Source organism: Nannospalax galili, unplaced genomic scaffold (genome assembly GCF_000622305.1).
Source record: "Nannospalax galili isolate Female #2095 unplaced genomic scaffold, S.galili_v1.0 scaffold1513, whole genome shotgun sequence".
Taxonomy (NCBI): domain Eukaryota; kingdom Metazoa; phylum Chordata; class Mammalia; order Rodentia; family Spalacidae; genus Nannospalax; species Nannospalax galili.
The window spans coordinates 383,507-409,038 of NW_008333402.1; the positions used below are offsets into that span (position 1 = coordinate 383,507).

Genomic DNA, 25,532 nt, shown 5'->3' on the forward strand with positions numbered 1-25,532 from the left:
AGCTGAATCTAAAAAACAAAAACAAAAAACTGAAAAGATTTTGTGTTAGATGATTTTTAAAATTTTATTGAATTTTTGCAATTTTCATAAGATATATTTTGATGGTATTTAAGTCCCCTCCCCTATTCACACATCCCCTTACTGCCCCCACCTAATTTAATGTACTCTATTATATCTTTAATAAGGCCTGTAGAGTCTAATTTGTGTCCCCAAATGTCCTGCAGTATGGGTCCATCCACTGGAGCCTTAGTTAACTTACTAAGAGTCCCATCCTTGAAAGAGATTAATTCTCCCACTCCCAGCATCCATTGGTTGCTAATAGTTCCTCAAGTTGAGTTGAGGTTTCTTACCCACTTCCCCACATCTATGCTAGAATTTTGTCTGTTTGGGGCTTGCGTGGGACTTGTGCACGCTGTCACCATTGCTGTGAGTTCATATGAGTAACTGACCAGCTGTCTGGAAAACTATTTCCTTATGGTCATCCACCACCTCTGGCTCTTGGAATCTTCCTGCTCCCTCTTCCTCAATGACCCCTGAGCCTTGGGAAGCAGAAGTTTGATATAGTTGTCCTATTCAGGGATAAACACTCTGCAACTGCTTATTCTCTGCACATTGGCCAGTTGTGGGTCTCTGTTAATCACCATCTGCTGCATAAGGAAGTGTCTCTGCTGAGAGTTGAGAGATGCATTCATCCTGCTAAGTCTGAAGGGACCTGCAGATCCTGGCTGGAAAGGAGCCCTGCCACCCAATGAAGCCCTGAGTGTTAAGACGGCAGGGCCCCAGGAATTCTCTGTGCTAGATGATTTTTTTCCCCAACAGTAGGCTGCCTTAGGCATTTGGCATCCCAGCTCTCCCAGGTGTGGCTGGAGTGGAGAAGGCAGACTGAGCAGCCTGCCTGATGAAAAATTGTTCCTTTGGGATGGGATCTGATTTGGCTGGAGAAGACCTGTGACTTTGACTCCTCATCTGGAGACCGACTCAGGACTAAGTCCTTTCTTCCATGCCTCGATTTCTCCACTTGTCAAATAAGTGCATTATCTTCCCACCCCCAGGCTGAGGAAGAGGCTTGTATGTTTTATTTTTTCATGAGGAAATCTCACCTTCAAAGTGCAATGTTTTTATTACAGACATTTATGAAAACAATAGTAGCAGGCAGCGATTGGCTTAATTACGATAATTGAGGAGAGAGTGAGTGGGTCAAGGAGAACCTGCTTATTTACCACATCCCCAAAGATTTCAGTCTTCTCCCGCCCTCCCTGTTCCCCAGAGCTGGTACATAAACCTCCCTGACACTAGTTCACCCAAGTCATAAAATAAAAACAATTTTAAAAGCTTCAATGGCAGCTTCTATTTGCCCAAAACGTGGATTATATAAGGTTTGACAAGATCAGTTTCCAACGTGCTGAAGATGGAGCTAAACTTAGACTGTAATGGTCCTTGGGTCATTCTAATAGCTTGAACTGGGGATGAGGGAGACAGGAGGTATGGACTAGCAGGGAAGCTGAGGGGTTAGGACCGGGCAGGCACAGCCTGTGTTCAGCTTGTCAGCACTGTCAAAGGCTGAGTGGTCAGGTGCCTCCCTCCTGAACTCTGTGGTATGTGTTGGTCTAGGCCCCAACCTGCTTCTACTGACTGGGTACCAGGACACCCCTAGGACACCCCCCAGTCCGCTCCTATTGCAGCCTTGATCTTCCTCTCTGAATCACCCTTTAATGAGGTCCCATTTCCAGTCTGCACCCCGTTATTAAGTGGACCATTCCTTCTATGACTGTGCACTATCGTCCTCCAACTCTGAGAAAACTGTGGGGGAGACAGAAAAGTGATGACTCCACTGCCAGCTCAGTCATGACTCAAACTTGTAAGTACCCTCTTTACCAGTAACCCCATCAAGGCAGACCACCTGCCCACCAACCAGTATTCAACTGTTGTTGCCCTGGTCTGAGCTGGGCTCCTCCAGGGAAACTCACAAACTTCTATTACTTTCTTTATTATTTATTTATTTATTTATTTATTTATTTATTTATTTATTTATTTATTTTTAAAGGCAGAATCTTATGTAGCCCAGGCTGACTTCAAATGCTATGTAGCCAAGGATAACCTCAAGCTCTTTATCCTCCTTCCTCCACACCCAAGTGCTTCAATTACAGGTATGCACTACCACACCTAGTTTTATGTGGTGGCACACATGGAACCCAGGGCTTTGTGCATATTAGGCAAGTGATCTACCAACTCAGCTACATTCCCAGCCCCTTCTATTGCTTCTTTAATCACAAGTAACACAGGTTCAATGCACAGAATTGAAGATGCACGGAGGAGCAGAGGAGAATTAAAAACTGCCCACGATGGGGTGGAAAGAATGCTCAGTTGTTTAAAAGTGTTTGCTATGTCCAGCACCAACATTTTAGAAAGCCTGCTGTGACCATTGAGATAGCTCAGTGGGTAAAGGCACTCACCACCTAGTCTGATAACCTGAGTTTGATCCCAGGGACCCACATGGTATAAAGGGAGAACTGACTTCTGCACATTGATCTCTGTTCTCCATAAAATAAAAATTATAAAATGAATTAATAAAATAATAAATAAAATATTTTTAAATAAAAATAAATGAACACTGGGTCTGAAAACTATAATCCTAGCACTCCTAAGGCAAGATGGGAGGCACAGACTAATTACCTGGAGTTAGAGACCCTGCCTCAACAAGGGGGAAGGAGAGAACTAAATTCTGAAAGTGATCCTCTGCCCTCCACACAATTTGCCTTGGCCTTTTTTGTGCCGGCACTCACATAAACTAATTAATTTTCTCACTGGGTAGCTCTGACTAGCCCATAATTCACTATGTAGACCAGGGTGACCTCAGACTCACAGAGATTTGCCTGCCTCTGTGCTAGGATTAAAGGTGTGCATCACTACACCTGGCCTAATTAATTGTTAAGAATATTTAATTTATTATTTTTATTTTGTGTATATGAGTGTATATCACCTGCATGTAGTAAGTGCCCCCGTGTCATGCAATACCATCAGAAGTCAGAAGAGGGTGTCAGATTCCCCTGGAACTGGAGTTATGACCAGTTGTCAGCTGCCATGTGGGTGTTGAGAACTGAACCCAGGTCCTCTACAAGAGCAGCTAGTGCTCTTAAACACTGAGCCATCTCTCCCTAATTAAGTTTTCTTTTTAAAGTTAGTTTTAAGTTTTTATTTATTATATTATGTGCATGAGTGTATTGCCTGCGTGTATGTAAGTGCACCCGTGCCATGCAATGCCCACGGAGGTCAGAAGAACCTGAAACTGGAGTTACTGGTGATTGTTAGCTGCCATGTGGGTGCTGGGAATCGAACCCAGGTTCTCTGCAATAGCAGCCAGTGCTCTCAACTGCTGAGCCATCTCTCCAATCCCTAAAATTATTTTTAAGATTTTATTCTTATTTTATGTGTTTTGCCTGCATGTATGTATGTGCAGTGTCTGTAGAGGCCAGAAGAGGGCGTCAGGTCCCCTGGAACTGGAGTTGTTATACCCCATGTGGATTCTGGGAAGCTCACCCCGTCCTCTGCAAGAGCAGCCAATGCTCTTAATTGCTGAGCATCCCTCCAGCCCTGGCCTAATTAATTTTTAAAAAGTAATTAATAAAATGATTTTAAATTAATTAAAAAATAGAAATGGTCCATCCTTCTACTGGGGAAGATCCGTGTTGAGTGCCTTTATGCCACATATTGCTCTGCGATGGCTTTTTGTGTTTAATACGTGGTAAGGATCTTTCAGGTCAAAAGGGACGTTTTTTTTCGATGGCTGCCCAGAGGGTCCTCCTGTAATATGTTTTCCTCTCCATTTCCTCTGTAGTGGCTTTCCAGGTGGTTTCTGGTGGGTGAACAATACCACCAAGAATCCTCCATCCGTCCAGCAGTATTTCCCCACCAGGTTTACCTGCTCAGCTAAGCGAACTTACTGGATCATGAGGATTCAGCCTTTAATGACAGACCCGCAGGGACACATCTCCAGGCATAGCCCTCCATCCATCCAGCAGTATTTCCCCACCACCTGCTCAGCTAAGCGAACTTACTGGATCAGGAGGATTCAGCCTTTAATGACAGACCCGCAGGGACACATCTCCAGGCATAGCCTCCATCCATTCCTTCAGCTAATAGCAGGGAGGCCTGGCTGAGCCAAAGGGCATTCCCTCTAGTCTCGGGGGCGGGGGCGGGGGAGGGCTATGAATGCTCTACATTGGCCTGGTAGAGGTCATCTACCTGGTCACCTCCAGGATCCCTGGGGACAGAGCAGGCCGCAGAGACAGCAAAGGGAGCCAAGCTGGTTCCTGGGCTTTGGGTAGTCTTAGGACTCCTTGGGCCAGTTTCTCTAGACAGCCATGTTTAACCAGCCCTTAGGTTGGGCTGCTGGGGTTGGGTGTGATAAATTCTGTTTTAAATTGGGCCACCCTAGATAACCCAGAGGCTCTGAGATGCCCCCGGACTGGCTCCGAGGCAGCCTCGGCCCAGCGTGTGGGGAGGGGAGAGACGGTGCGAGCTTCATTCAGACCGCCAAGGGCGTCCCGGCCAGCCCTGCCCCCTCCTTCGGCCTCCGCCCCTGCCCTTCCTACGCTCCCGGCGTGCGACCAGGTAGCTCCGGAGCCCAAACCTGTTGGGCCGGTTTTGAGAGCCACCGGGACCGAGGGAGGAAGGCTGCTGAAGGATGCACGGCCTGGGCTGTGCTGGCCCGCACCATCAGCTGCCGGAGCCCGTCCTGCCCACTCGCCCGACCCCATGAAGCGGGCGTCGGGTCTCGTGGCACCTCTGCTGGGCCTGGGGCTGGCCCTGAGCCTGCCCTGCTCGGGGGCCACCGACTGCGGGTCCTTCGGACAAGCCGAGCACCTGGCATTCGCCCCGGTGGCCAGGACCCGATGGCTGGCCCCTCGCATCTGCCAGCCGGGGCCCCTAGACCCCCTCTACGGCACTGTACGACGATTCCTCTCTGTGGTGCAGCTCAATTCCTTCCCATCGGGTGAGTGTCCCCCCTCCCAGCGGATCTCAGCAAGGACTGGGTCCCCAGGCGGCCTCTGTGCCCACTACTTCACACCATGCAAAGTCCCTGGCATTCCCCAGGCACTAAGGATGCCTGGAGCAGCTCTGAAATCTTCTTGTGTGACCTTGGACCAGTCATTTTTCCTACCTAAGTGGAGGTCCTGTAAAGCAGAGGACCCTCTTGGGAAGAGTTTATTTTAGATCTGGCTCATTGCCCCAAGTGTCACAGTGCCAGGGGTTCAGAGGGCCGTGAAAGGCCAGGACTGGGGAAGGACTGCTGTGCCAGGCTGCAGGGCCTACCTGGAGGGTCCAGGAGGTCTGCTTTGCAGGCCTTATGCCAGCTTCAGGTTGTTGCATGGCCACATGACACAGCCTTCCTTGGCCTGGCAGTGGGGAGAAGGTGGACACAGTGACAGGACAGTGGTTGCCCCCAAACCCTCGGCTTGCTTCCTTCCTGTAGAGTTGGTGAAGGCCCTGCTGAATGAGCCATCCTCTGTGAAGATGGACCAGGTAAGAACTGTGGAGCAGGTGATGGGGGAGGGAGTTTGGGGTGAACAGGAAGGGCCTCCACCTGGTGCTCAGCTCAGCCCACCTTGCTGAGCATTTTCCAGAGTGGTGGTCTTAAGCATCTTTTCCCCCACTTCTGCCCCAGATCTCCTGTTTTACTCTTGGTGGGGTTTGACCCTGACCTCCCTGGCTTTGCGTTTTCATCATCTGTACAGAGATAATTAGCAAGAACACCAAGCACCTCTTGTGTTCACCTGCATGGGTTCACCAAGATATTGGCAAAGAGCCCACCGAGAAGGCATTCCCTATCCTTCTGGTTCCCCTCTGGGCTCCAGGAAAGCTGGGGCTGGAAGTGAGTGTCAGGACTCATGCCTTTCCACCCTGCCCAGGTGGTGCGGTATGAGGCAGGCTACGTGGTGTGTGCTGTGATCGCAGGCCTCTACCTCCTGGCCGTGCCAACCACTGGGCTCTGTTTCTGCTGTTGCCGCTGCCGCCGGCGCTGTGGGGGCCGAGTGAAGACTGAGCACAAGGCCCTGGCCTGTGAGCGCGGCACCCTCATGGCCTTCCTGTTGCTGACCACCCTCGTACTCCTGTGAGGGGCTGCCTAGGTCAGGAGGGAGGTCGGGGCTATGGCCCTGGGCTGTGAGCACACTGCAAACCCCTCCATCCCTGCAGGGTTGGCATGGTCTGTGCTTTCATTACCAACCAGCACACGCATAGGCAGACAGGCCCCAGTGTGGAAGCTGTGCCTGAGACCCTGCTCAGCCTAAGAGGCCTGGTCTCTGATGTCCCTAAAGTGAGTACCTGGTGATCCCTTTATCCTTAGGGGAGCACCAGCTTAGGTAGACACAGCAGGGTGGGTCTCTGAAGCCCCAAAGCCTGCAAAGCAGTGGGGTGTCCCTGTTTGCACTTGGCTGCCTCCTGATGGAGAGTAGCTGAAATGTCTCACTGGAGGAATGGGCTGCTGAGGGATCGGGCAGGATGGCTCACACTGTTGTTTGTCTAGGAGCTGCAGGCCGTGGCTGAGCAGTTCTCTCTGCCCCAGGAGCGAGTCTCGAAGGAGCTGGATGGTGAGGGTTACATTTGGCCAGCTCCAGGGCCCCTGCCCTGGTCTGCCTCTGGGGACCTCTCAGCTCCCTTACCCTGGACTCTACCTGGGTACCACTTCCTTAAGGGATCTGCCTGTGTAGTAGCCATACTTCTGCAGGATGAGGAAGCTGGCAGCTCCCTGCAGAAGCCAGAACTCCTGGGAGGCTATGGGCCGGGGATGTCCTCAGCTCCTAGAGGTTGGGGCCAGCTCTGCCAAATACCCTGTGTTGTCCATCCAGGTGTTGGTGAGAGCCTTGGGAACACGATTCACAGCCAGCTCAAGAGCACAGTATACCTGGTGCTAGCCTCAGTGCACAGCTTAGGCCAGGGTGAGTTGGATCAATGCCCTGCATGTGGGTGGGTCCAGCAGGTGTCCTCCAGGGGCTGATTTCCCCCCATCCCCCATGCCTGGATATCATGTGCTACCCCAGTCCCACCCATGTTTCCCCCCCCCCCATTATCCTGGGATCCTGTGTGTGGCATCGCTGTCTACTTCCTTACCTCGTGTGCCTAGGGGCAGTTTCCATTGGGGCTATAGAGGTTTGTGACTACTGGTTCCTTTAGCCAAGAAGAGGGAGTGTGCTGCCTCTTTTTGCAAGGCTGCTGAGGACATCAGGAAATGAGGAGACCCCTCTCAGACCACCTGTGGCTCTCTTAGGCCTGCAGGACTCTATGGATCACCTTCGAATCCTGAATGCCACCTCAGTGGAGCTGCAGGAGGGACAGCAGCGCCTGGAGCCACCTTTGCAGGCACACCGGGATCGCCTGCGCACCCTGCTTCAGGAGAGCGGGTGCCATGGGGACTGCAAGGGGGCCCTGAGCCAGGCTGATGCACTGGAGCTGGGTGCCGATTTCAGCCAGGTGCAGGCCCAGAACAAGGCCTCTTGGGACTCAAAAGAGCTGTTCTGCCTCCTATCCCCCCAGGACTCTCCCAGCATTCTAGTGATCAGAGAGGTTTCCTGAGGTTGACTACCCCAGGAACCCCCTCTTTGGGCTGTGCCTGACTTTCTGGAGTACCAGGGTTCATGACCTTTCATCCTGGCAGTGTGCCAAAAGGTCTCCATGGATCACAAACTGAGCCTTGACTTTCATGTTGTAGCTTCTTGTGTTCTTGTTGTCCCCCAGGGCAATAGTGGGCGCTGTGGTCCCGACTTTATACGTGAGGATGCTAAGGGCTCAGAGGCACCTGCCTCCTTCCTTCCATAGGAGTCCTTCTCAGGTCTCTTCATAGGCACCCCTATTTCAGGTGCCCCCTGTGAATGATGTCCTGCATCGACTGAAGGGTGTCCCAGAGGCCAACTTCTCCAGCATGGTCCAGGAGGTAAGTGCCTAACTGGGTCACCTGGTTCTTCCTCCACCCGAGGAACACAAGGGAAGGGCCCCAAGTTTTGCTCTTTGGAGCAGGAACACACTTGAACCTAAGACTTGAGTCCACCCTTGTCCTGCGACAACCTGGGCTAGAAGTTTACTGTGCCAGGCTCCCACTGCACAGATGACAGAAGCAAGCTTAAGAGTTCAGAAAGAGGAATTGGGCCCCCCAAAAGGGTGGGGGCTGCAGGCAGTAAGGGAGCAGGTGTTTCATCTGCACCCCGGAGGGAAGCTGGCTCTCCTAGGTGGAGACAGCCAAGGGGGAAGGTGCCATATGAATCAGAGCCTGTGACCCAGAGCCTGGAATTGGGGCGTCAGTGACTCAGCTGTGCTGGGTGGCTGAAGTCAAAGGCTCTGGCAAGAAGGAAGTGAGAGCTGAGGCGGAATGGAAGGTTGGAGCTGGACTAAAGGAATAGAGCAGGCGGTCAGGGTGGAATGGGTGGAATAGGTGAGAGGATGAAGGCTGCTGTTATCTAGGAAGGATCTGCAGGGTGCTGTGTTGGGGAGAATCCAGTCAGGCAGGGGAAACCAAGTTTGCAAGATCCAGAGGAGAACTGCATCCTACAATGGGAGCATTTAATGGCAGCATCCTCCCTCTGGGTCTAGTGACTTTGGTACTCCAAGGTAGAGCCCCAGGCAGAGCAGGAGGCACAGCTTTGCTTGGTTCTGCAGGAGAACAACACTTTCAACAACCTTCCACTCCTGGTTGCAGTGCAAACGACCAGTGTGGTCAAAGGTGAGGCCCTGCTCATGAGCATGGCTGGCTGCCCAGCATGCCAGCCCCACTACACCTCTTCCAGGAAGGCTTGCTGAGGGAAGAGGTGGGCAGAGGTGGGATGGCTATCCTCCCTGGCCGGTGGGCCCTCTGTGGGTTCCAGAGATTCGATCCTGGCTTCTGGGTGCCCTCTGTATCCCCTAAGCCCCTATGACTTTGGGCAGATCTGAAGAAGGCACTGGTTGAACAGCCTGAAGGTGTGAAGATGCTGGCCCAAGGGTTCCCGGGCTCAGAGGCAGCTTCCCACTGGAGCCAGGCACTAGAGAAGCTGGACCAGTACAGCCGCCCCTACCTGCAGAAGGTGCAGCAATATGAGATGTACAGGTGCATGGAGTCCTGAACCCCTTCTTAACCCCCTTCACACTTAGCATGACTGTACCCCTGCCTCCTTTTAAGTCGAGACCCCTAACTCCTAAGGCTTCCATGTCTCACTCACCTGGTTGTGTACCCCAGAATCTGAGCCTGGGATCTGTGTGGAAGCCTCAAGAAATGTCTGCACCTGTACTTCTAGTGGTCCAGCCTGGAACTTAGAGGCCCACCAGCCATAGGTCCCAAGCCAGCCCTCCGGCGCCAGCTGCCTCCCTTTTCAGCAAGCCCTGCCCTTTCTTTGTGACAGGTGGATTGTGGGATGTGTGCTGTGCTCTACTGTCCTGCTCGTGGTGATCTGTAACCTTCTGGGCCTTAGCCTGGGCATCTGGGGGCTGTCTGCCAGGGAGGATCCCAGTCACTCAGAAATCAAGGGTGAAGCTGGAGCTCGCTTCCTCATGGTGTAAGAAGGGGCTGGGGAGGGGAAAGGGTCCTCCTTGCCAGGTGGCCAGATTCTTCCAGGAGCAGAGTCCTGGGAATCAGGGGAATGAACCTTAGTGCTGGCCTGGCCTCCACTTCTGTGTGGCCCTGGGCAAATCAGTGACCTCTCTGAGCACTCAGTTTCCTTATCTATATAAGGGTGTTGGATAAAGCAGGAATGATTACAGTAGTACTCAGTGGGTACTCTTTCCCACCAAGTCCAGACAGCTTCAGAATCTTTCTTAACCCAGCCAAAACCTACAGGAGGTGACAGCAGAGGTAGAATCTGCTTGCTATCCCTAAACTAGATGGCCTTTAAGGCCAGGGCTGCCACATGGGCCAAGCTGTTCATTACACATGGTGCCTGGTCAAAGCAGTGAGTAGGAGCTGAAATCCACCTCACGTTTTACCCTCCAAGCCTCATGGCCTGGCACGGGACTGTGCCCATCACCTCACAAGGGAGTCTTACAAGTCAGGAGCACCTGGTAAGGGTCCTTACTACTCAGCCACATTGTGGGGCTATGCATGCAGGTGAGTCATGCTTAGCCATACCAATGACTCTTGAAAGGCCAGACCCTGGAGCAGGTCACCTCCATGGACCCTAAGTCCAAAGTGGTTCTCTGAACAAAGCAGCTGTCCTTCCTCTAGGCTTCTAGGGCCATTCTCAGCAATGGGATGGGGGCGGGGGTGGGAGGAAGGGGAGGAGGGGCTGTCCAGAGTGCTGGGTTCTCCTTCCTTCTCAGGAGGCCTGCCCTGGGACCAACCCACAGCCTACAGGGGCCCAGCCTCCATTGCTTCTTCAACCCTGTCTCTCCCCTCCAGAGGCGTGGCCTTCAGCTTCCTCTTTGCAGCCCCCCTCATCCTCCTCGTCTTCGCCACCTTCCTGGTGGGTGGCAATGTTCAGACGCTGGTGTGCCAGAACTTGGAAAATGGAGAGCTCTATAAGGTGGGCCTGGACCTGCTCTGGCTGAGAGAGCTAGAGTGAGCGTGGGCAGAATGATGGGGTCAGGAGGAAGTGGGAGCCAGAGGGGCAAGTGAAGGGGGGGTAGGAGGAAGGAGGTTAAGATGCAAAGAAAGGGACTGAAAGCCACCAGTAGATGGAAAGAGGGAGAAGAGAGAGAGAGAGACAGACAGAGACACAGACACAGAGACAGAGAAAGACCCTGAGAGTCTCTGAGGTCTCATCAAGGATGGCACCCAGGTACCATCCAGGTGGTGGCGTCCACACAGAGCCCCTCTCCTAACTCTGAGTTTAAGAACAGAATCCCAGAACCCAGTATACTTCTAGTGGAAGGCTGAGATGCTGGCCTAGATAATCTATTGAAGGTCCTGCTGGGCACCTCCCAGAAATTCATGGGAAGAATTCCTGTAAGGAGTCAGGGCCTAGTGCCATTTGAGTTGAGGCAGGTTTGGACTGCAGTCACAGGAGTGACACCACTGCCATCCCCTGGCCTCTCTGTGTTCCGTTTCTTCCTGCCCATCCACAGTTTGCAGATACCCCAGGGAACTTGCCCCCATCCATGAATCTGTCTCACCTTCTTGGCCTGAAGAAGAATGTCAGTGTCCTTCAGGCCTATCGGTGAGTGCAAGGCCTCAGCTAGAGGCTGGGGTAGGGAAAGGAGTGGGGGGAGGGGCAGAGATGGGTGTCCCCTTAGGGTCATATCAGCTCCACCTGCCATACCTGGTGACTCTTTGTTGATGCTCATTCTTCCTCCCCAGGCAGTGCAAGGCAGGGGCAGCACTCTGGGAAGTTTTACAGCTCAATGACTCCTATGACCTAGATAGGCACCTGAATATCAGGCAGGTAAGAGAACATTCCAGAAGACTGTGGGGATTCCCCTGTAGGTCCGTCTTTTCTGTTCTTGATTCTGGGGGCATTATCTCTGAGCTCAGGGCCTGGCCAGGGCTAGAGCTATGGGAAATTCCAAGGGTGTGAGTAGGGATGTGGGACAGCTGGATACCATGGCCAGCTTTGAGCACATGCCCCAGGGAAAGCTGAATACAGTGAAAGTTGTAGGAAGACAGGAGAGTGTCCATAAGAGTGGGGCATGTGTGTCCTGACTGAGGCCAGGTGTCAAGTGGCATGCTCCAGCTGGAAGTGGCCATGGAAGTGATGCCGAGCCAGTTGGATAACACTGGTGGATGGCTCGCTGGGGCCCTTGATTGAGCCCACACAGCCATTGGTGGTAGTGACAGATTCTGGCCCCCAGCCTGGCTCCCAAGTTTCAGCCTGTCCTCCCAGGACTAGATGGGTCACTTGTTGGAGGTTGCCCAAGGGAGTTAGAGTGGAGATTAGAGGCAGTTGCTGCAGAACTGGGGGCATTTGTCAATACTGACAAGAGACAGCTCTAGAAACAGTGAAGAAGAGCCCCTTAACAAGAGGAGGGATACACATGTAGAATGGAGTTCTAAAGATGTGTAGAGGTCTAGAACATGTCCTCTTTCCTCTCTCCATTGCTAAGTGAGGTTGGGAAGAGGTCGCTAGGAAGCCATTTCTAAGCATGCCATGTGAGAGGCCCCTGTCTACCACCTCTGCTGTTCACACAAAGCTAGGTGATTCTACATCCTCCCAAGAAATGACTTGGATTCATTTCCATCCTTAGCCAAACAGACCAGTCCCAACTCTGTGCCCTAAGCCATAGCCAAGGAGGTTGGCTTCATGTCTTCAGACCTTCCTCCTCCAGAGGCTAACCAGAGACAGTGTCCCATGGGTATAAGCTTTGCAGCAGGGTCCTGGCACAGAGAACCCCCACCCCTACCCCCAACCTTGCTTGAAGTCATCTCAGCTTGAAGTAACCTCAGCCTAGGAGAGGAAGGGTCAGCTCATAGAAGAGTATGGATCCATGGGGCTTCAGGTTTAGAGAGACTGGGCAGTTCTTGGAAACTGGCTGGTATTTTCTTAAAAATACTCATCCCCAGAGGAGACAGCATCAAGCTAATTATGCAGAGATCAGAAAGACAAGATGTGCCTTCCAGGAGGTATTGCCTGTTGTACTGTGTCCCATCACCATCAGTGGTGCCTGGAATGCTGCCTCTGAGAGGTTTGGGGATCTGTCTCTCCAGAGGAAGGTGACCTGGTGGGATTAGGAGAGGTAGCCAGAGCTAGTCTACCTTTACTAACTTGCTAGGCCTCTCTTAGCAATGTCACCACCCTCGGACCTCAGTTTCTTGCCTGTAAAACACTAAGGTTAAATGCCATGACTATGACAGGAAAATGCTAAGGGTCTTGGAAATGGGGATGTGTCCATTCATTCATTCATTCATTCAATCAATCATTCATTCACAAGTCTACAAACTTGTACCTCACTTACCACTTGAGAGACTCTGTTGTTGATGGGGGGAGGGTTGGAATTGAATGCTCAAAGGTCTCAATGTTATTGAGCTGATGGACTTAACAAGTTTAGGAATATGTGATTTTAGAGTATCAGGTGCTGTGAAGACTCACACAGAGGATATGATAAAGAGCTGGAAAGCTATTTTATGTCAGGTGGTAAGAGAAGGTCTATGCTGTGGCCCAGGAGCACCAGTCCTGGGATCCTGTCTGGGTGTGTGTTCTGGAGAGCCAGGAGGGCCCTAGAACCAAGTGATCTTTGCCTAAGGGGAGAATCTCTGGGTCCTGGCTCAGCAAATGGGTGTGTCCCATCTTGTCCCCTCCTCCAGTATACCCACAGGCTACAACAGGAACTGCAGAACTTCAAAGTGGACGTTAAGGATCTAGACCTGTTGAGCCCTACTGCCCACCGGGACCTGGAGGCCCTGCAGGGCAGCGGTTTGGAGAAAATCCACTACAGTGACTTCCTGGTACAGGTCAGTGAGGGGGTGCAGTGGGTGCTCCAGTAGGTTGGGGACAGAACAGAAAGGCCATTCTGGATAAGTTCTTCCTTGTCCTAGCCCTCTAGACTTCTGGAACTTTCTTCCTGGAACAGTAGCAGTTGTTGCTGTTCATGGTCCTGAACCTACTGCTGCTAAGAATCCTTGTGGGAGACCACCTTTTCCTTCAGTCACACCAGACAGCATCTTGTTATTTTCTATCCCACTGGAAACTGAAATATTTCATATAGTTGCAAGTCAAACCCACTATGACTGATGTGTCACAGTAGATTTAACTGAGACTAAAGATGTGGCTCAGTTGATAGAGTGCTTGCCAACTGTACACAAAGCCCTGGGTTCGATCCCTAGCAGTGCATAAAACCCGATGTGGTAACACATGCCTATAATCCCAGCACTTGGAAGGTGGAGGCAGGAGGATCAGGAGTTCAAGGCCATCCTCAGCTAAATAGTAAGTTTGAGTCCAGGCTAGGATGCATGAAACAGAGAGAGAGAGAGAGAGAGAGAGAGAGAGAGAGAGAGAGAGAAACAACAGACTTAGCTGGTGCAGGGAACATTTGACAAGTGTGGGAATTTGGAGGCTGGAAATTCGAGGACATCTGTGTTCATCCTTGGCCTCTCTTGTCTTCCTTCAGATCCAGAAGCCTGTGGTGAAGACTGACATGGAGCAGCTGGCCCAGGAGCTGGAAGGACTGGCCCAGGCCCAAGTGAGAAGGGAGCAGAGACCCCTCTGGCCAGACAGCAGTCAGAAGGAGACCCAGGCAGGGAGCCTAGGAGTGCTGGGGTTGGAGCAGGGGCAAGGACAGAGGCAGGGGACACAGGGCCCCACCAGTGAGTGCTGAACCTCTTCCACCTGCTGCCGGGCTTGAGGGGTTTGCCGCCTCAGTTCCGACTTGAGCTCTGCTGCCAATTTGTTGTATGGCTTTGGGCAAGCCATTCAACATCTCCAGACCTCTGTCTCTTCATCTGTAAAGTGGATTGTCTCAATCTCAGATCAGATGAAGTAGCTGGCCTAACATCATATAGCTGGGCAAGCTTTTCTACGTGTACCAGTTTCAGAATCTTCTTGGACCAGTGCTATGTGGATACATCGATGGACAGCTGCCCTCAGCAGAAGAAATCACACTGTATATACAGATACTTAGTTTAGGAAGTTCTCTTTACAACATCTGAGACTCCACAGCTGTCTTGACCCAGGATAGAGCAAAGAGTATGGCCACTTTCAGCAGAAGTTATTCTGGCTTGTGTGATGCTGGAGATGATTTAGGAGTACCCAGTAAGCTCAGAGTAGACCTAGAACTTGGCTTTAGCTCCATGTAGCCCGGGGGAAACCTGGAGTTTAAGGGGGGACCTTAGTTTTCTACCTCGAGCCCAACACTTTGCACTTCTCTTTAGTATATCCCCTTGAAGGGCTGTTCTCTCCTGTTGGGGTGGGAACCATTCTGATCCATGTCTGCCCTCAGAACAACTCTTTACTGGAACAGCAGCTGAAGGATGAGGCCAAAGGACTCCGAAAACTCTACCAGGAGAAGGTTGTCCCCCAGCAGAGCCTTGTGGTAAGTATGCAGAGAGCCTAGGTCCTGGGGGAAAGGAGGGATGGAGAAAGGGCAGTAAAAGGAGGAAGGAGCCAGCAACATCCTCCACTTCCTGCTTCTGCATCCTTGTTCCTAACAACCCTGATTTCTCCTCCACAGGCCAAGCTCAACCTCAGTGTTAGGGCCCTGGAGTCCTTTGCCCCAAAACTACAGGTATCTTAACAGGAGGGCAAGGGTGGGGCAGAACAGGTGGCCAGGAGAGGGAGAAAGGATAGCTGGTTTGAGAGAGAGGTGTAACGAGAAGAAGATAGAGGAGGGGGAGGGGCAGATCATTAAGGACCACTTGACCTCTGGGTCCTCAGGGCTTGCCCCTCCATTAAGGTGATATATGATACATTGTATATGGTATATGGATATATGAAGATTGGTGGGTGGGTGGATAGATAGAAGGATGGATGGGTGAGAGGATGGATGGATGGATGGATGGATGGATAGATGGATGGATGGACAGATGGATGTGTAGGCATGGAGGGTGGATAAGTGGATGGGGGGTGGGTAGGTGGTGGGTGGGTGGATTAATGGATGCATGGATGGATTGGTTGGTGAGTGGATAGGTGGATGGATGGATGGATGGGTAGATGAATGGACTGATGGAGTGGTTGGATAAATGAATATAGATGGATGGGTGAATAGAAGGGTGGATGGATGGATTGATGGATGAGTGAATGGGTGGCTGAATGCATATGGATGGTTGCATGCATAAATGATTGAATGATTAACGGCTCCCTGAGCAGGACACTTGAGTTGAGCTCTGCTCTTCTCTAGGTGGAGACTTCAGATGTCCTGGGCAATGTCACTCATCTAAAAGGAAAGCTGCCTACTTGGGCCAGCCACATCCTGAGGAATGTGAGTAGAGGGCAAGCATGAGTGTCCCCAGGTTTCTTTCCAACCTGCCCTTCACTGTGGCTCCCAGAAGAGCCAGACCTGTCCAGATATGGGGGTGGGGAGAAGACTCCTGCCAGCCCAGCCTTCCTTTCTTTCCTGTAGGCCAGTGAATGTTTCCTGAACCGGGAGATGGGCTACTTCTCCCAGTATGTGGCCTGGGTGAGAGAAGAGGTGAGTGAGGGCTCAGACTTCACCTGGCCTCAGAGCAACTATGGTGCCCTTACCCCAGTAGACCAGCTAGGAAGCCCGTTGGAGTGCCCTAGGCTTTCAGGATTGAAGCAATCTCCAAAAAGCACTCCTACCCACTGGATGGATCCTGCCTACTCCATTTCTGCCTTAGCCCTTCTGTGAGGCCCAAGCATGGGCTGGACTGGCCATGGCTTTCTAGAACATGCCATCCACACTTTGTCCCATTTGCCTCCATGGGCAGGTCCCTTCCCTATTTGTCTAAGGTCAGCCGTCAAAGCCCACCTCCTCCTGTACATCCCTGTGGGCCACAGCCTCTGGGAAAAAGTCTTGGCCCTGTAGGGGGTTTGGCTTACCCCAAGTGTCTGTGCATATATGCATGTGAGAACAGGCAGGTGTGTGAGGTGGCAACTAAGTGTTGCCTTTCCAGAAAGGGTGACTTAAAGCCAGCATGGGGGACACATTGGGGTCTTCATGTAGGCTGGTGAGTAGATGTAGAGGGTGGGAACTGAGCAAGAAACTCAGTATCCCAACCTCTCTGTGGATCTGTGACGACATGTCTGTGTGTGTACCTGCTGTTCTGTGCACAAGTGTGTGGTGGCCCCCAGCTATGTCTCTGGGCTTCTCTGTTCCTCTTGGCATTTCCCTCAGAATATGGAGTAGATACACCTGTGGGTCCGGGTGTCTCCACATTCACTCACTTCATGTTGGCACCACAGGTGACTCAGCACATCGCCACCTGCCAGCCCCTCTCTGGAGCCCTGGACAATGGTCGTGTGATCCTGTGTGACATGATGGCCGACCCCTGGGTGAGTGTCCTCAGCCCACCTCTAATACAGAGCCACCTGGAGGGACAGCAATAGTGGAGTGTGATGCTGAGCGTGGTGCCTGCCTGCATCTGTTCCCATGGAGTCAGTGCAGGGCATGTAAGCACAGAGCTGGTGGGAAGGTGCTAATGCCCCATGAACTGACTCCACGTCCTCTGTCTAGAATGCTTTCTGGTTCTGCCTGGGGTGGTGCACCTTCTTTCTCATCCCCAGCATCATTTTTGCTGTCAAGACCTCCAAATACTTCCGTCCCATCCGCAAACGCCTCAGGTGAGGGACTGCCACAACCACGGTGGGCATGGGAGGCCTCAGAAATCTTTGCTGTCACAGAGCCACACTCTGTCTCCAAACCTCCCGGTCAGAGAGGGTTTATGGTCCATCCCGGAAGACTCACATGCTCTAAGGAGCTTTGAAGCCTGGAAGTTCGTGCATATACCTGCCTCATGCTTTCCTTGCTGCAGCACATCATCCGGGCATAGCTTCTTGTGATTTCCCACCTTCTAGGGGGCTCCTAAGATAGGAGGGCTCTGGTTGGCCCCATGTCAGGGTTCAGGGTCTGTGCCGAGGACTCACTTTAGTTCTGTGATGCCACAGCTCCACCAGCTCTGAGGAAACGCAGCTCTTCCACATCCCCAGGGTCACCTCCCTGAAACTATAGGACTCACAGGTAAGTTTCTCACCCCTTTAATCCCTCAGTGCTGGAGCTAAGGGTCTAGGATCAGGGGTGTGCAGCATTCAGGAGGGCAGGAAGGCTTGAGGCCTCGGTTTCTGGCTGGGGATACTTGTCACCTCCCTCTCCCTTACCTGTTCCTTTTTAATTTTAACAGGGTAAGGTGATCCTTGGGGCTGCCTGACCTTCCCCCTTGACTCAGCCTGCACCAAAACACTTCTGTAACTCCAGTCTCAGAGCCTGGGCTGCCCCCTAGGCCTAGCCAGTCTCCCTAGCCCCACACGAGCTTACCTGAGCCCACCTTTCCACCCTTCTGCCCATGGTCCCCTTCATTCATTGTCCAAATCACACTCAACCTCTACTGAACTACAGAACCAACAGGTTCTTCTGGGTATCTACCTTTGTCCTCCTGGCTGTGGTTTCTCAGCATCAGGAAGGGTCTGTTCTCTACCTGTTGGAATTCCTTCTCCAGCCTTTTAGATGGGACAGAGTTCCTAACTCAGACCCACCCAATCCCCATCTGCCTTCCCCACTGGCTCCAACTTCCTTCCTGTTCCCTCCCCAGCCCTTTGCATCCTGCTCCCACTTTGTTCCCTCTTTACCTTATCCCCACTGCTACCTTGCTAGCCCCTAGACACCCCTTCCCACCTGCTTAACCATCCACCAAGCATGCTACAGCCACCATGGCTGAGATCTAGACTGGCTTTGTGCTCTGCCTCATGACCCCTGAGCCTTCTGCTGCCCTAGGGCCTTAGGCTTTCTGCAGGCTCAGACCTGCATCCATGGCCCCCAGTGGGGTGAGAAAGGCCCATATGAGGGCTGAGCTACCCTGTCTGCACTCGAGGTTAGAGATGGCAGTGCTGGCCCCAGCTCCTCTCTGAGCACTGACTCTCAAGAGACCAGGGACCTGGGCCATGGTGGTGCTTCCCCACAGCTCCATAGACAGTAGCGTTTCCCAGGAGGGATATGGTAGAGAGAACAGGGTTTTGCAGACCCCATTCCATCCTGTGCATGTGCCCATCCCTGTGTAGTCCCTATGTGCTGGACACTGAATCTAGAAAGAATGAAGAGAAAGGAGAAAAGGAGATGGACAGATCTTTGATTCCATTAATAGTCTCCTACTTCCCTAGGCTTTGGTTCTGGGTCCCTGAAACCGTGTCTCCCTGTCTGGAGCTCAGTATACATTTGGTATTTAATGAGTGGTTGTGTGAAGGAGACTTCCAAGGCCTTCCTGGCTGCAGGCATCCCAAGACTGTAAAGCTATTCGATGGGAAGCAGAGCCTGGTGGGAGCTGGCGTACCTGGATTCACAGCCTAGCTCTGATGCTGCTAGCTGGGACACCTCAAACATGTTATGTAGGTTCCCCAAACCTCAGTTTCCTTTTATAATATGATAATAGGTGGAAACCACTTGGCAGGGCCTGGTGCTGAGCGAACGTACCAGGAGTTGGCAGTTGCTACTTGTCTTGTGGCTGCACTAGGCCAAGGGACAGAGCCAGGGTCTGGGCAGGTACGAGGCAAAGGGGAGATGGATCCCTGCTCAAAACTCAAAAGCCCTTTATAATGGTGGTCTGCTGTGTTTCTGGGTGTGTCCATGTTGAGATCTGTCTTATAAGCAGGCAGCAAACTTTGTTCTAGAAGTTAGGATGGCGGCACCTCTGTGCTATCCCTCCTGTAAGCACACTCTCAAACAAGCAACCCAGGAGCAAGTATAGCACTTCTTTGGGGTTTTCCAAGAGGTTGGGTTTTTTGTTTTAGTGTTTTGCTTATTTACCTGTTGATTTTGGGTGGGGAAGTGGCACCCTGGAAGTGTTCTTAAAATGCAATTGGTGGAACTTAAGCAAATGGAATAAAAACTATTAAAAATTCATTTCACTATCAGAGCTGCTGAGCACATTAAGCAGAGATATTTTTAAGATTTATTTATTTTTATTTTATGTGTATGAGTGTTTGTCTGCATGTATATATGTGCACCATGTGCATGCAGAACCTGTAGAAGCCAGGAGAGGCATCAGATCAGCTGCATATCAGCAGCTGGAAACCAAATCTGGGTTCTCTGCAAGAGCAGCAAGTGCTCTTAACCATTGAGCCGTCTCTTCAGCCCTAAGCAGAGTTATTTTAAATTCAAATCCTTGGCATGGATGGGAGCCGTGATCGGTTCCTGGTGGCTGTGGTTTCCTTGTTTTTGTTCCATCTTGTCTCCTCCATACTTAATAACATTTGACTGCATTTGCACTTATTCTATCTGGAAACCTGTCAGGATAATTGAAGGCCTAGGAGGAAGTCATCTTCCCCATGAGGCAGGTGACTGGGGACCCAGCAAGCAGGATCACTTGAATTCACTGGCAGAGACCAGATAACTTAGAGGGCAGGTCTGGAGCCAGCTCTTCAAGGTGAAGCCTATTTCAAAGCATGGAAGATTTTCCAGGCACATCCCTTTCTTGGGGCGGGGGCCGGGGGGAGGTTACCAGACATCATGAAAAGCTCTGTTTAGCGTCTTAACAACATCCAATGGGATCAGAAGACATCTTAGGGTGGAAGTCACTCTAGATGCCAGCCACATGTCCCTGGCTTTCCTTCTTTTCCCAAATCTTGGCTCTGTGATAATTAATTTTTTGGAACAGGGCCTCATGTATCCCAGACTGGCCTCAAACACACTATGTAGTAAAGGATGACCTTGAACTTCTGATCTTCCTGCCCCAGCTTCCCATGTACTGGGATTACAATTGCATACCACCATGCTTGGTTTTACATGATGCTAGGAATTGAACCCAAGACTTTGTGCGTGTTAGGCAAACCCTCTATCAAATGAGCTACATCGCCAGTCCAGCTCTGTGATTCTTTTCTGCCCCACAAATTAAATACATATAACTTAAAAGGCTGCTCAAGCTGGGCATGATGGTGCATGCCTTTAATCCTAGCACTTGGGAGGCAGAGGCAGGCAGATGTCTGTGCGTTTGAGGCCAGCCTGGCCTACATCGTGAGTTCCAGGCCAGCTGGGGCTACAAGGAGACCCTGTCTCAAAAAGACCGAAAAAAAAAAAAAAAAAAAAAAAGGCAGAAAGAAACCTCATCACTTGGACACAGGCTTTGCAAAGGCGCATGTTGAGAGAGCATTGCCATAAGCACTGATCACCCAGAGAGAGGGGTGGTGACTGAAATAGCTACAGGAAGATAGTATGTTTCTCTGGTTTAAAATGCTGGGATGGCATACTGCTTGAGCTGCTTTGCATGTGAACTGAAATCCTTCACAGTCTTGTCACCACCACAGTCTCTAAGGGGGTCCAGTTGACATCAATAGTGGAGCCAGGAAATTACCTGGCTGGTTCAAGGTCGTATATGTTATATTCTGGTTCCTTGGTCCTTGCCCTGGCCATTTCCTCTTGGATGCTCTGCCAGTCTCCATCCCCCATGGGTGTGTGGGAGGGAGGCCCTGTCTCCCAGGAGGTTTGAGTCAGATGTCCTTGATGTCCCTGTGGCAGGAGGGATGACAGATTGGGGGCCCTGGGAGTTCTGCCAGATGCTCCACCTGGCCACCTAGCACAAAGCCCTGTGGCAGACACTGCAAAAGAAACATCATGTGGGTCAGGGCATTTGAGGTCCTAGGTGGGTGGCCAGGGTAACTCTAGATGACTCAAGGTCTGTGAATCAAGGGGCACATGGCTGGAGCTGGAACAGAGTGAACAAACATTTCTCCACTGAGCTATGAGTGTGAGTCAGGCATGGTATGTGAATTAGCCAAGAGAGGTACCAATTTACCTGTTTGGTTGAGAAAACAAAAGCACAGAGATTGGATGTGAACAAAGCCCACACAGGAATCTACTGATGCTGGTAGCACTCCAGGACCCATCTGAACTCTCTGGGTCCAGTCTGAGGTCCCGTTCAGGGTGAAAATGGACAGTGTCCCTCTCCCCATCCTCCTAGAGCCAGGACCCTGTACCTTGAAGGCCACAAACTGAGCCAAGAGGCCACCAGTCAGCCTGGTCCTCACTCCATGTGCTGATAAAGCAAAGCTCCTGGCACCTGGTCCTTCCTTCAGCAACTTGGATGTGCCATCCTGGAGTACTTAACACTTGCCCATCTTACAGACAATGATTGGGTGGAGAGGAAGGCAGGGCATATTTGGAGGGAGCCCCAGTCCAGCCCTGGCCTGGCCACAGGTGATACAGTACTTAAGGAAAAGGCCACCAAAGCCTTACCTGCACTGAGGTACCAAGGATCTGTAGTTAGAGGAGAGGGGCTTGAGAGACGTCAGATGAGCCCAAGTGGGAGGTAAGGTGCTCTCCCTTCACTCCAGGCAGAAGGAAGAGGCATTAAGAGCAATAAGGTGGACTGGAGAGATGGCTCAGCAGTGAAGAAGACTGACTGCTCTTGCAGTGGACCCAGGTTTGATTCCCAGTACCCACATAGTAGCCAACAACTGTCCATAACTCCAGTTTCAGGGGACCCCACCCTTTTCTGACCTCCTCAGGCATTGAAGAACATGGGTACACTAAACATACATGCAGGTAATACACTCATACACATAAAATAATAAAAAAGAGGGAGGCCGGGCGTGGTGGCACATGCCTTTAATCCCAGCACTCGGGAGGCAGAGGCAGGTGGATCTCTGTGAGTTCAAGGCCAGCCTGGTCTACAAAGTGAGTTCCAGGACAGCTGTGGCTATAGGGAGACCTTGTCTCAAAAAGACCAAACCAAACCAAAAAACCCCAGTGCCCCAAGAGGACAGTAAAAAAAAAAGAGAAGATCAGTGAGATGTTTCAGTGGGTAAAGGCACTTATCACCAAGCCAGACAACCTGAACTCCATCCGCAGGACCCACACTATAGAAAGAGAGAACCAGCTCCTGCAAGTTGTCCTCTGACTTCCACATGTACACCATGGTGTGCAACCCCCAAAATATTGTTTTTTAAAAGGAGTGAACAAGCTTCATAGGGGTCCCTACAGTTTGGAAAATGCAGGAAATAGATGCTTCCTTCATCCAGAGGATAACTGTTAGCTGTAGAAGTAGCAGAGCTAAGGGGAGAGTTAGTGGCCTGGATAAAATCTCCTGTGAGAGATGGCGGCCAATGTAGGATCACTTAGGCCCTGTCCTATGTCTGAAGAAGTAGCAGACCTCAGCCAACAGTGGGTGGATCTGCACCCAAGCATTGGAAGTTCCTTGGCATCCACGATCCCTTCCACTTCCAGCAGTCATGTGAAATACCTCAGATGCAAATAGCAGGAAGATTGCTAGTGGTGGCCAGGCCTTGGGGACCTTGAAGCTGCCCATGACTGAAAGAAGAGCCCATAACCTCCACCAAACCCAGGGAAGCTCAGCTGGAGGCTGACCCCAGACCCTGACTGGCAACAGGCCTCCTGACTGCTGGGGCTCAACCGGGCCTAGTGGCTTCCACCTCAGAGCAGGCATGCTGAATACGAACGAGCTGGAGGAGAGCTGTAGCTGTGTTGTGTGAACTGAAGAGACAGAGAACTCTTTCAGTTTCCCACCCAGTAAGTGTCCTGGGGCCTGTCATATTTCTACTGGGCTGCAGTGGGGGTGGGAGGCTAGTATCAAAAGAGATTTCAGAGGTCTGAAGAAAACACAGCTGAAGCAGTTCCAGATTATGTCTATTCTGTGACACTTCAGAGATTCCCAGCATCCAGAAGGAAAACTTTTTAGGGCAACAGGAATCCTTGGAGCTCCTGTGACACAGGGGCTCTGTGCATATGGTAGGACCCACCTCTATTCAGAGGGGCCTTTTCACAGGTAAGGGCCATGGGGGCAAACCATGACAGAGTACCTCCACCTGCCCTCCCACCCACTCCGCAAGGCCTCCCCAGTAGAGGGGCTTAAGGGAAGAACTTGGGGCTAGGGCTGCACAGAAGTGGGTTGGAGAGGCCAGAGAGGAGGAGCTTAAACTTGAATCTAGTATGGAGAGGTCATAAGCAAGAACTGAAAATGATTTAGAAGACCCCAAGATTTGTGGGTGGTGATAGTATCAGTCCCTCACCTGGACAGTAGGAAAGGGCCCTATTGGCTGAAGCAGCCCATGGCTACTTCAAGTGTTGTAAAGAAATAGCCTCTCCAGACTTGAAATTAACCCTCCCTTCTCCTCTTGTAAACCTCATCCCCTCACCCCCAGGCCTGTGTGAGGAAACAACTGAAACCCATCAAGACAAGAGTTGCTAACTACATGGGCCTCCTACAGCACCCTTAACCTATTTTTGGATGGATGACAGTATGTGTTGAAAGACTCCTTCTCAAACTCCAAGAGTCTCTCTTAGGGGAAGTTGGCCGATGTCCATGTATCGCAGCAAGGCCACAGCTTGAGATCCATGTGAGGAGACTTGCTTCTGCCCTTTCTCACTCCAGTGTCTCTCAGAGGCATTGGAAATGCCTGGGACCCCAGAAAAGCTCCTGAGAGGATGCAACGAGAAAAGGGGATGGGAGGTTCAAGGGTCCTGGCGGGGCAGAGACACCCCATACCTGTGTTTTATGAGGGGCACTCACCTGTGTAGGGGCTGAACACAGGACATAAACCAGGAGGAGGTTCCTGGTTCCCTGGAAGGCTCAGGAGAGGAGGGTTCTGTTCTTCGCCTGCCGTGCCACAGCTTGCCAATCCTAAGGAACTATTTCTAAGGACTGGAATTTTAACAAGAGTGCCAAGCAGAGACTTGGTTGCTCTCCAGATAGAGGCACTGGCTTGAGGTGGGCTGCTCCCAAGGTCCTACTTTCTCAGAAAATGCCATGAATAAGGCCAGGCCTGTCCTGGGTCATGGAATGAATCGTTTCCAAAATGATGACAGAACCCAGGACTTGTAACTGCTGGGTGGAATCACTCCCCTAGAGCCGGCTTTGCTGGCTTTGTCACGCTAACCTAGGCTTGGGCAGGTTAACTCTTCTGCCTTCATCATCATCGTAGACTTGAGAAAAGGACTCTTTGCTCACGAAGCCACTATGAGGACTCCAACCCCTTGTGGAAGCTTGCCTGAAGCCAGACAAGGCTCTTGGGAAGATTGGCAGCCACTCAGGGCCTTGCCCTTCCCATTTTCCCTGGGTCTGTTGAGCCCTTTGACTATCATGATGTCCTCCAGGTCAGACACAGGAGCTGTCACCTCCCCTCTAAGCATAATCTTCTGCCTGGGGGATTCATAGCTCCAGGATTTTTTGCCCCTGAGGGCCTGATAGCTGCAGGTAATAGCTAACTCAATAAAAGAGGGTGGGATGGGGTGGGGAAGGCATGCAAGTGTTCCTAGGCTTGCTGGAAAGGAGGGGGAGGCTCATGCTCTGTTTCCATGGGAACCACTGGCACATGCAGCTCCTCCAGGCACCAAAAAGGGAAACTTGGCCCAGGTTTCAGGCACCTGGCTCCCTCCCAGTAGATTCCCTGAGGGCTGAGAAAATGTCCTGGAGACAGCCTCCCACAGGACAGGAAAGAGGCCCCCAGGGATGCTCAGGACCCTTGGTCCTTTCTTCTGAACCCACTTCCACCCAGAAGATCTGGAGAGGTCCTGTGGCTACCCCAATCCCTGAATTTGGTCCCAACCTCAGAGCGAAAAGACAGTGATACTTGGGAAGTGTAAAGCTCTTACTCTGGCTTGGAGTGACACAGAGGTGACTAAGGATAGGGAGAGACAGATGAGCGAGCTAGAAGGACCCCGTGTTGCTTTGGCATTGTAACCCCAAGGGCTCCAGTCTCTGTCCTGGGGCAGGGACTGGTGGTAGAGCTTCCTACCCCTCTCCCTGTGACTAAGAGAGCAGAGTATGTAGTAGAGAGACACAGGGCAGGGGACTGACAGGGGGACCAGATACGCTGTGAGGCCAGGATTCCGTCCCCTGGAGAAAGAGAAACTGGGGTGGGAGGCAGGGGAGAAAGGAGAGGAGAGGCAAAGAAAAGAGAAAGAAGGGAAGAGGGAGGAGGGAGGAAGAAGGAGGGAGGAGAGAGGAAACAGAGCAGGAGGGGTGGAGCTAGTAGCCAGCAGAGAGGGCGGGTGGAAGGGGTGGGCAGGGGGCGGGGGAGAAG

At 51.7% G+C, this 25,532-nt stretch overlaps 1 protein-coding gene across 2 annotated transcripts; it reads left to right on the forward strand.

Moving 5' to 3' along the window:
- Positions 1-4,755: 4,755 nt before the first annotated feature.
- Prom2 (prominin 2) lies at positions 4,756-19,398 on the forward strand. 2 transcript variants are annotated; one of them, XM_008828183.3, is made up of 24 exons: positions 4,756-4,993; positions 5,474-5,523; positions 5,910-6,112; positions 6,196-6,316; positions 6,527-6,590; positions 6,849-6,938; positions 7,268-7,470; positions 7,856-7,930; positions 8,650-8,713; positions 8,917-9,076; positions 9,369-9,521; positions 10,361-10,484; positions 11,026-11,117; positions 11,258-11,342; positions 13,199-13,345; positions 14,002-14,073; positions 14,830-14,922; positions 15,061-15,114; positions 15,727-15,807; positions 15,949-16,017; positions 16,752-16,841; positions 17,023-17,129; positions 17,454-17,526; positions 17,687-19,398. In XM_008828183.3, the coding sequence occupies exons 1-23, from the start codon at positions 4,756-4,758 to the stop codon at positions 17,515-17,517; spliced, it is 2,499 nt and encodes an 832-aa protein (XP_008826405.1). In that variant the 3' UTR covers positions 17,518-17,526; positions 17,687-19,398. The 2 variants fall into 2 exon arrangements, with proteins under 2 accessions (XP_008826405.1, XP_008826406.1); XM_008828184.1 differs by lacking the exon at positions 17,687-19,398 and having other exon boundaries at positions 17,496-17,517.
- The last annotated feature ends 6,134 nt before the right edge of the window (positions 19,399-25,532 follow it).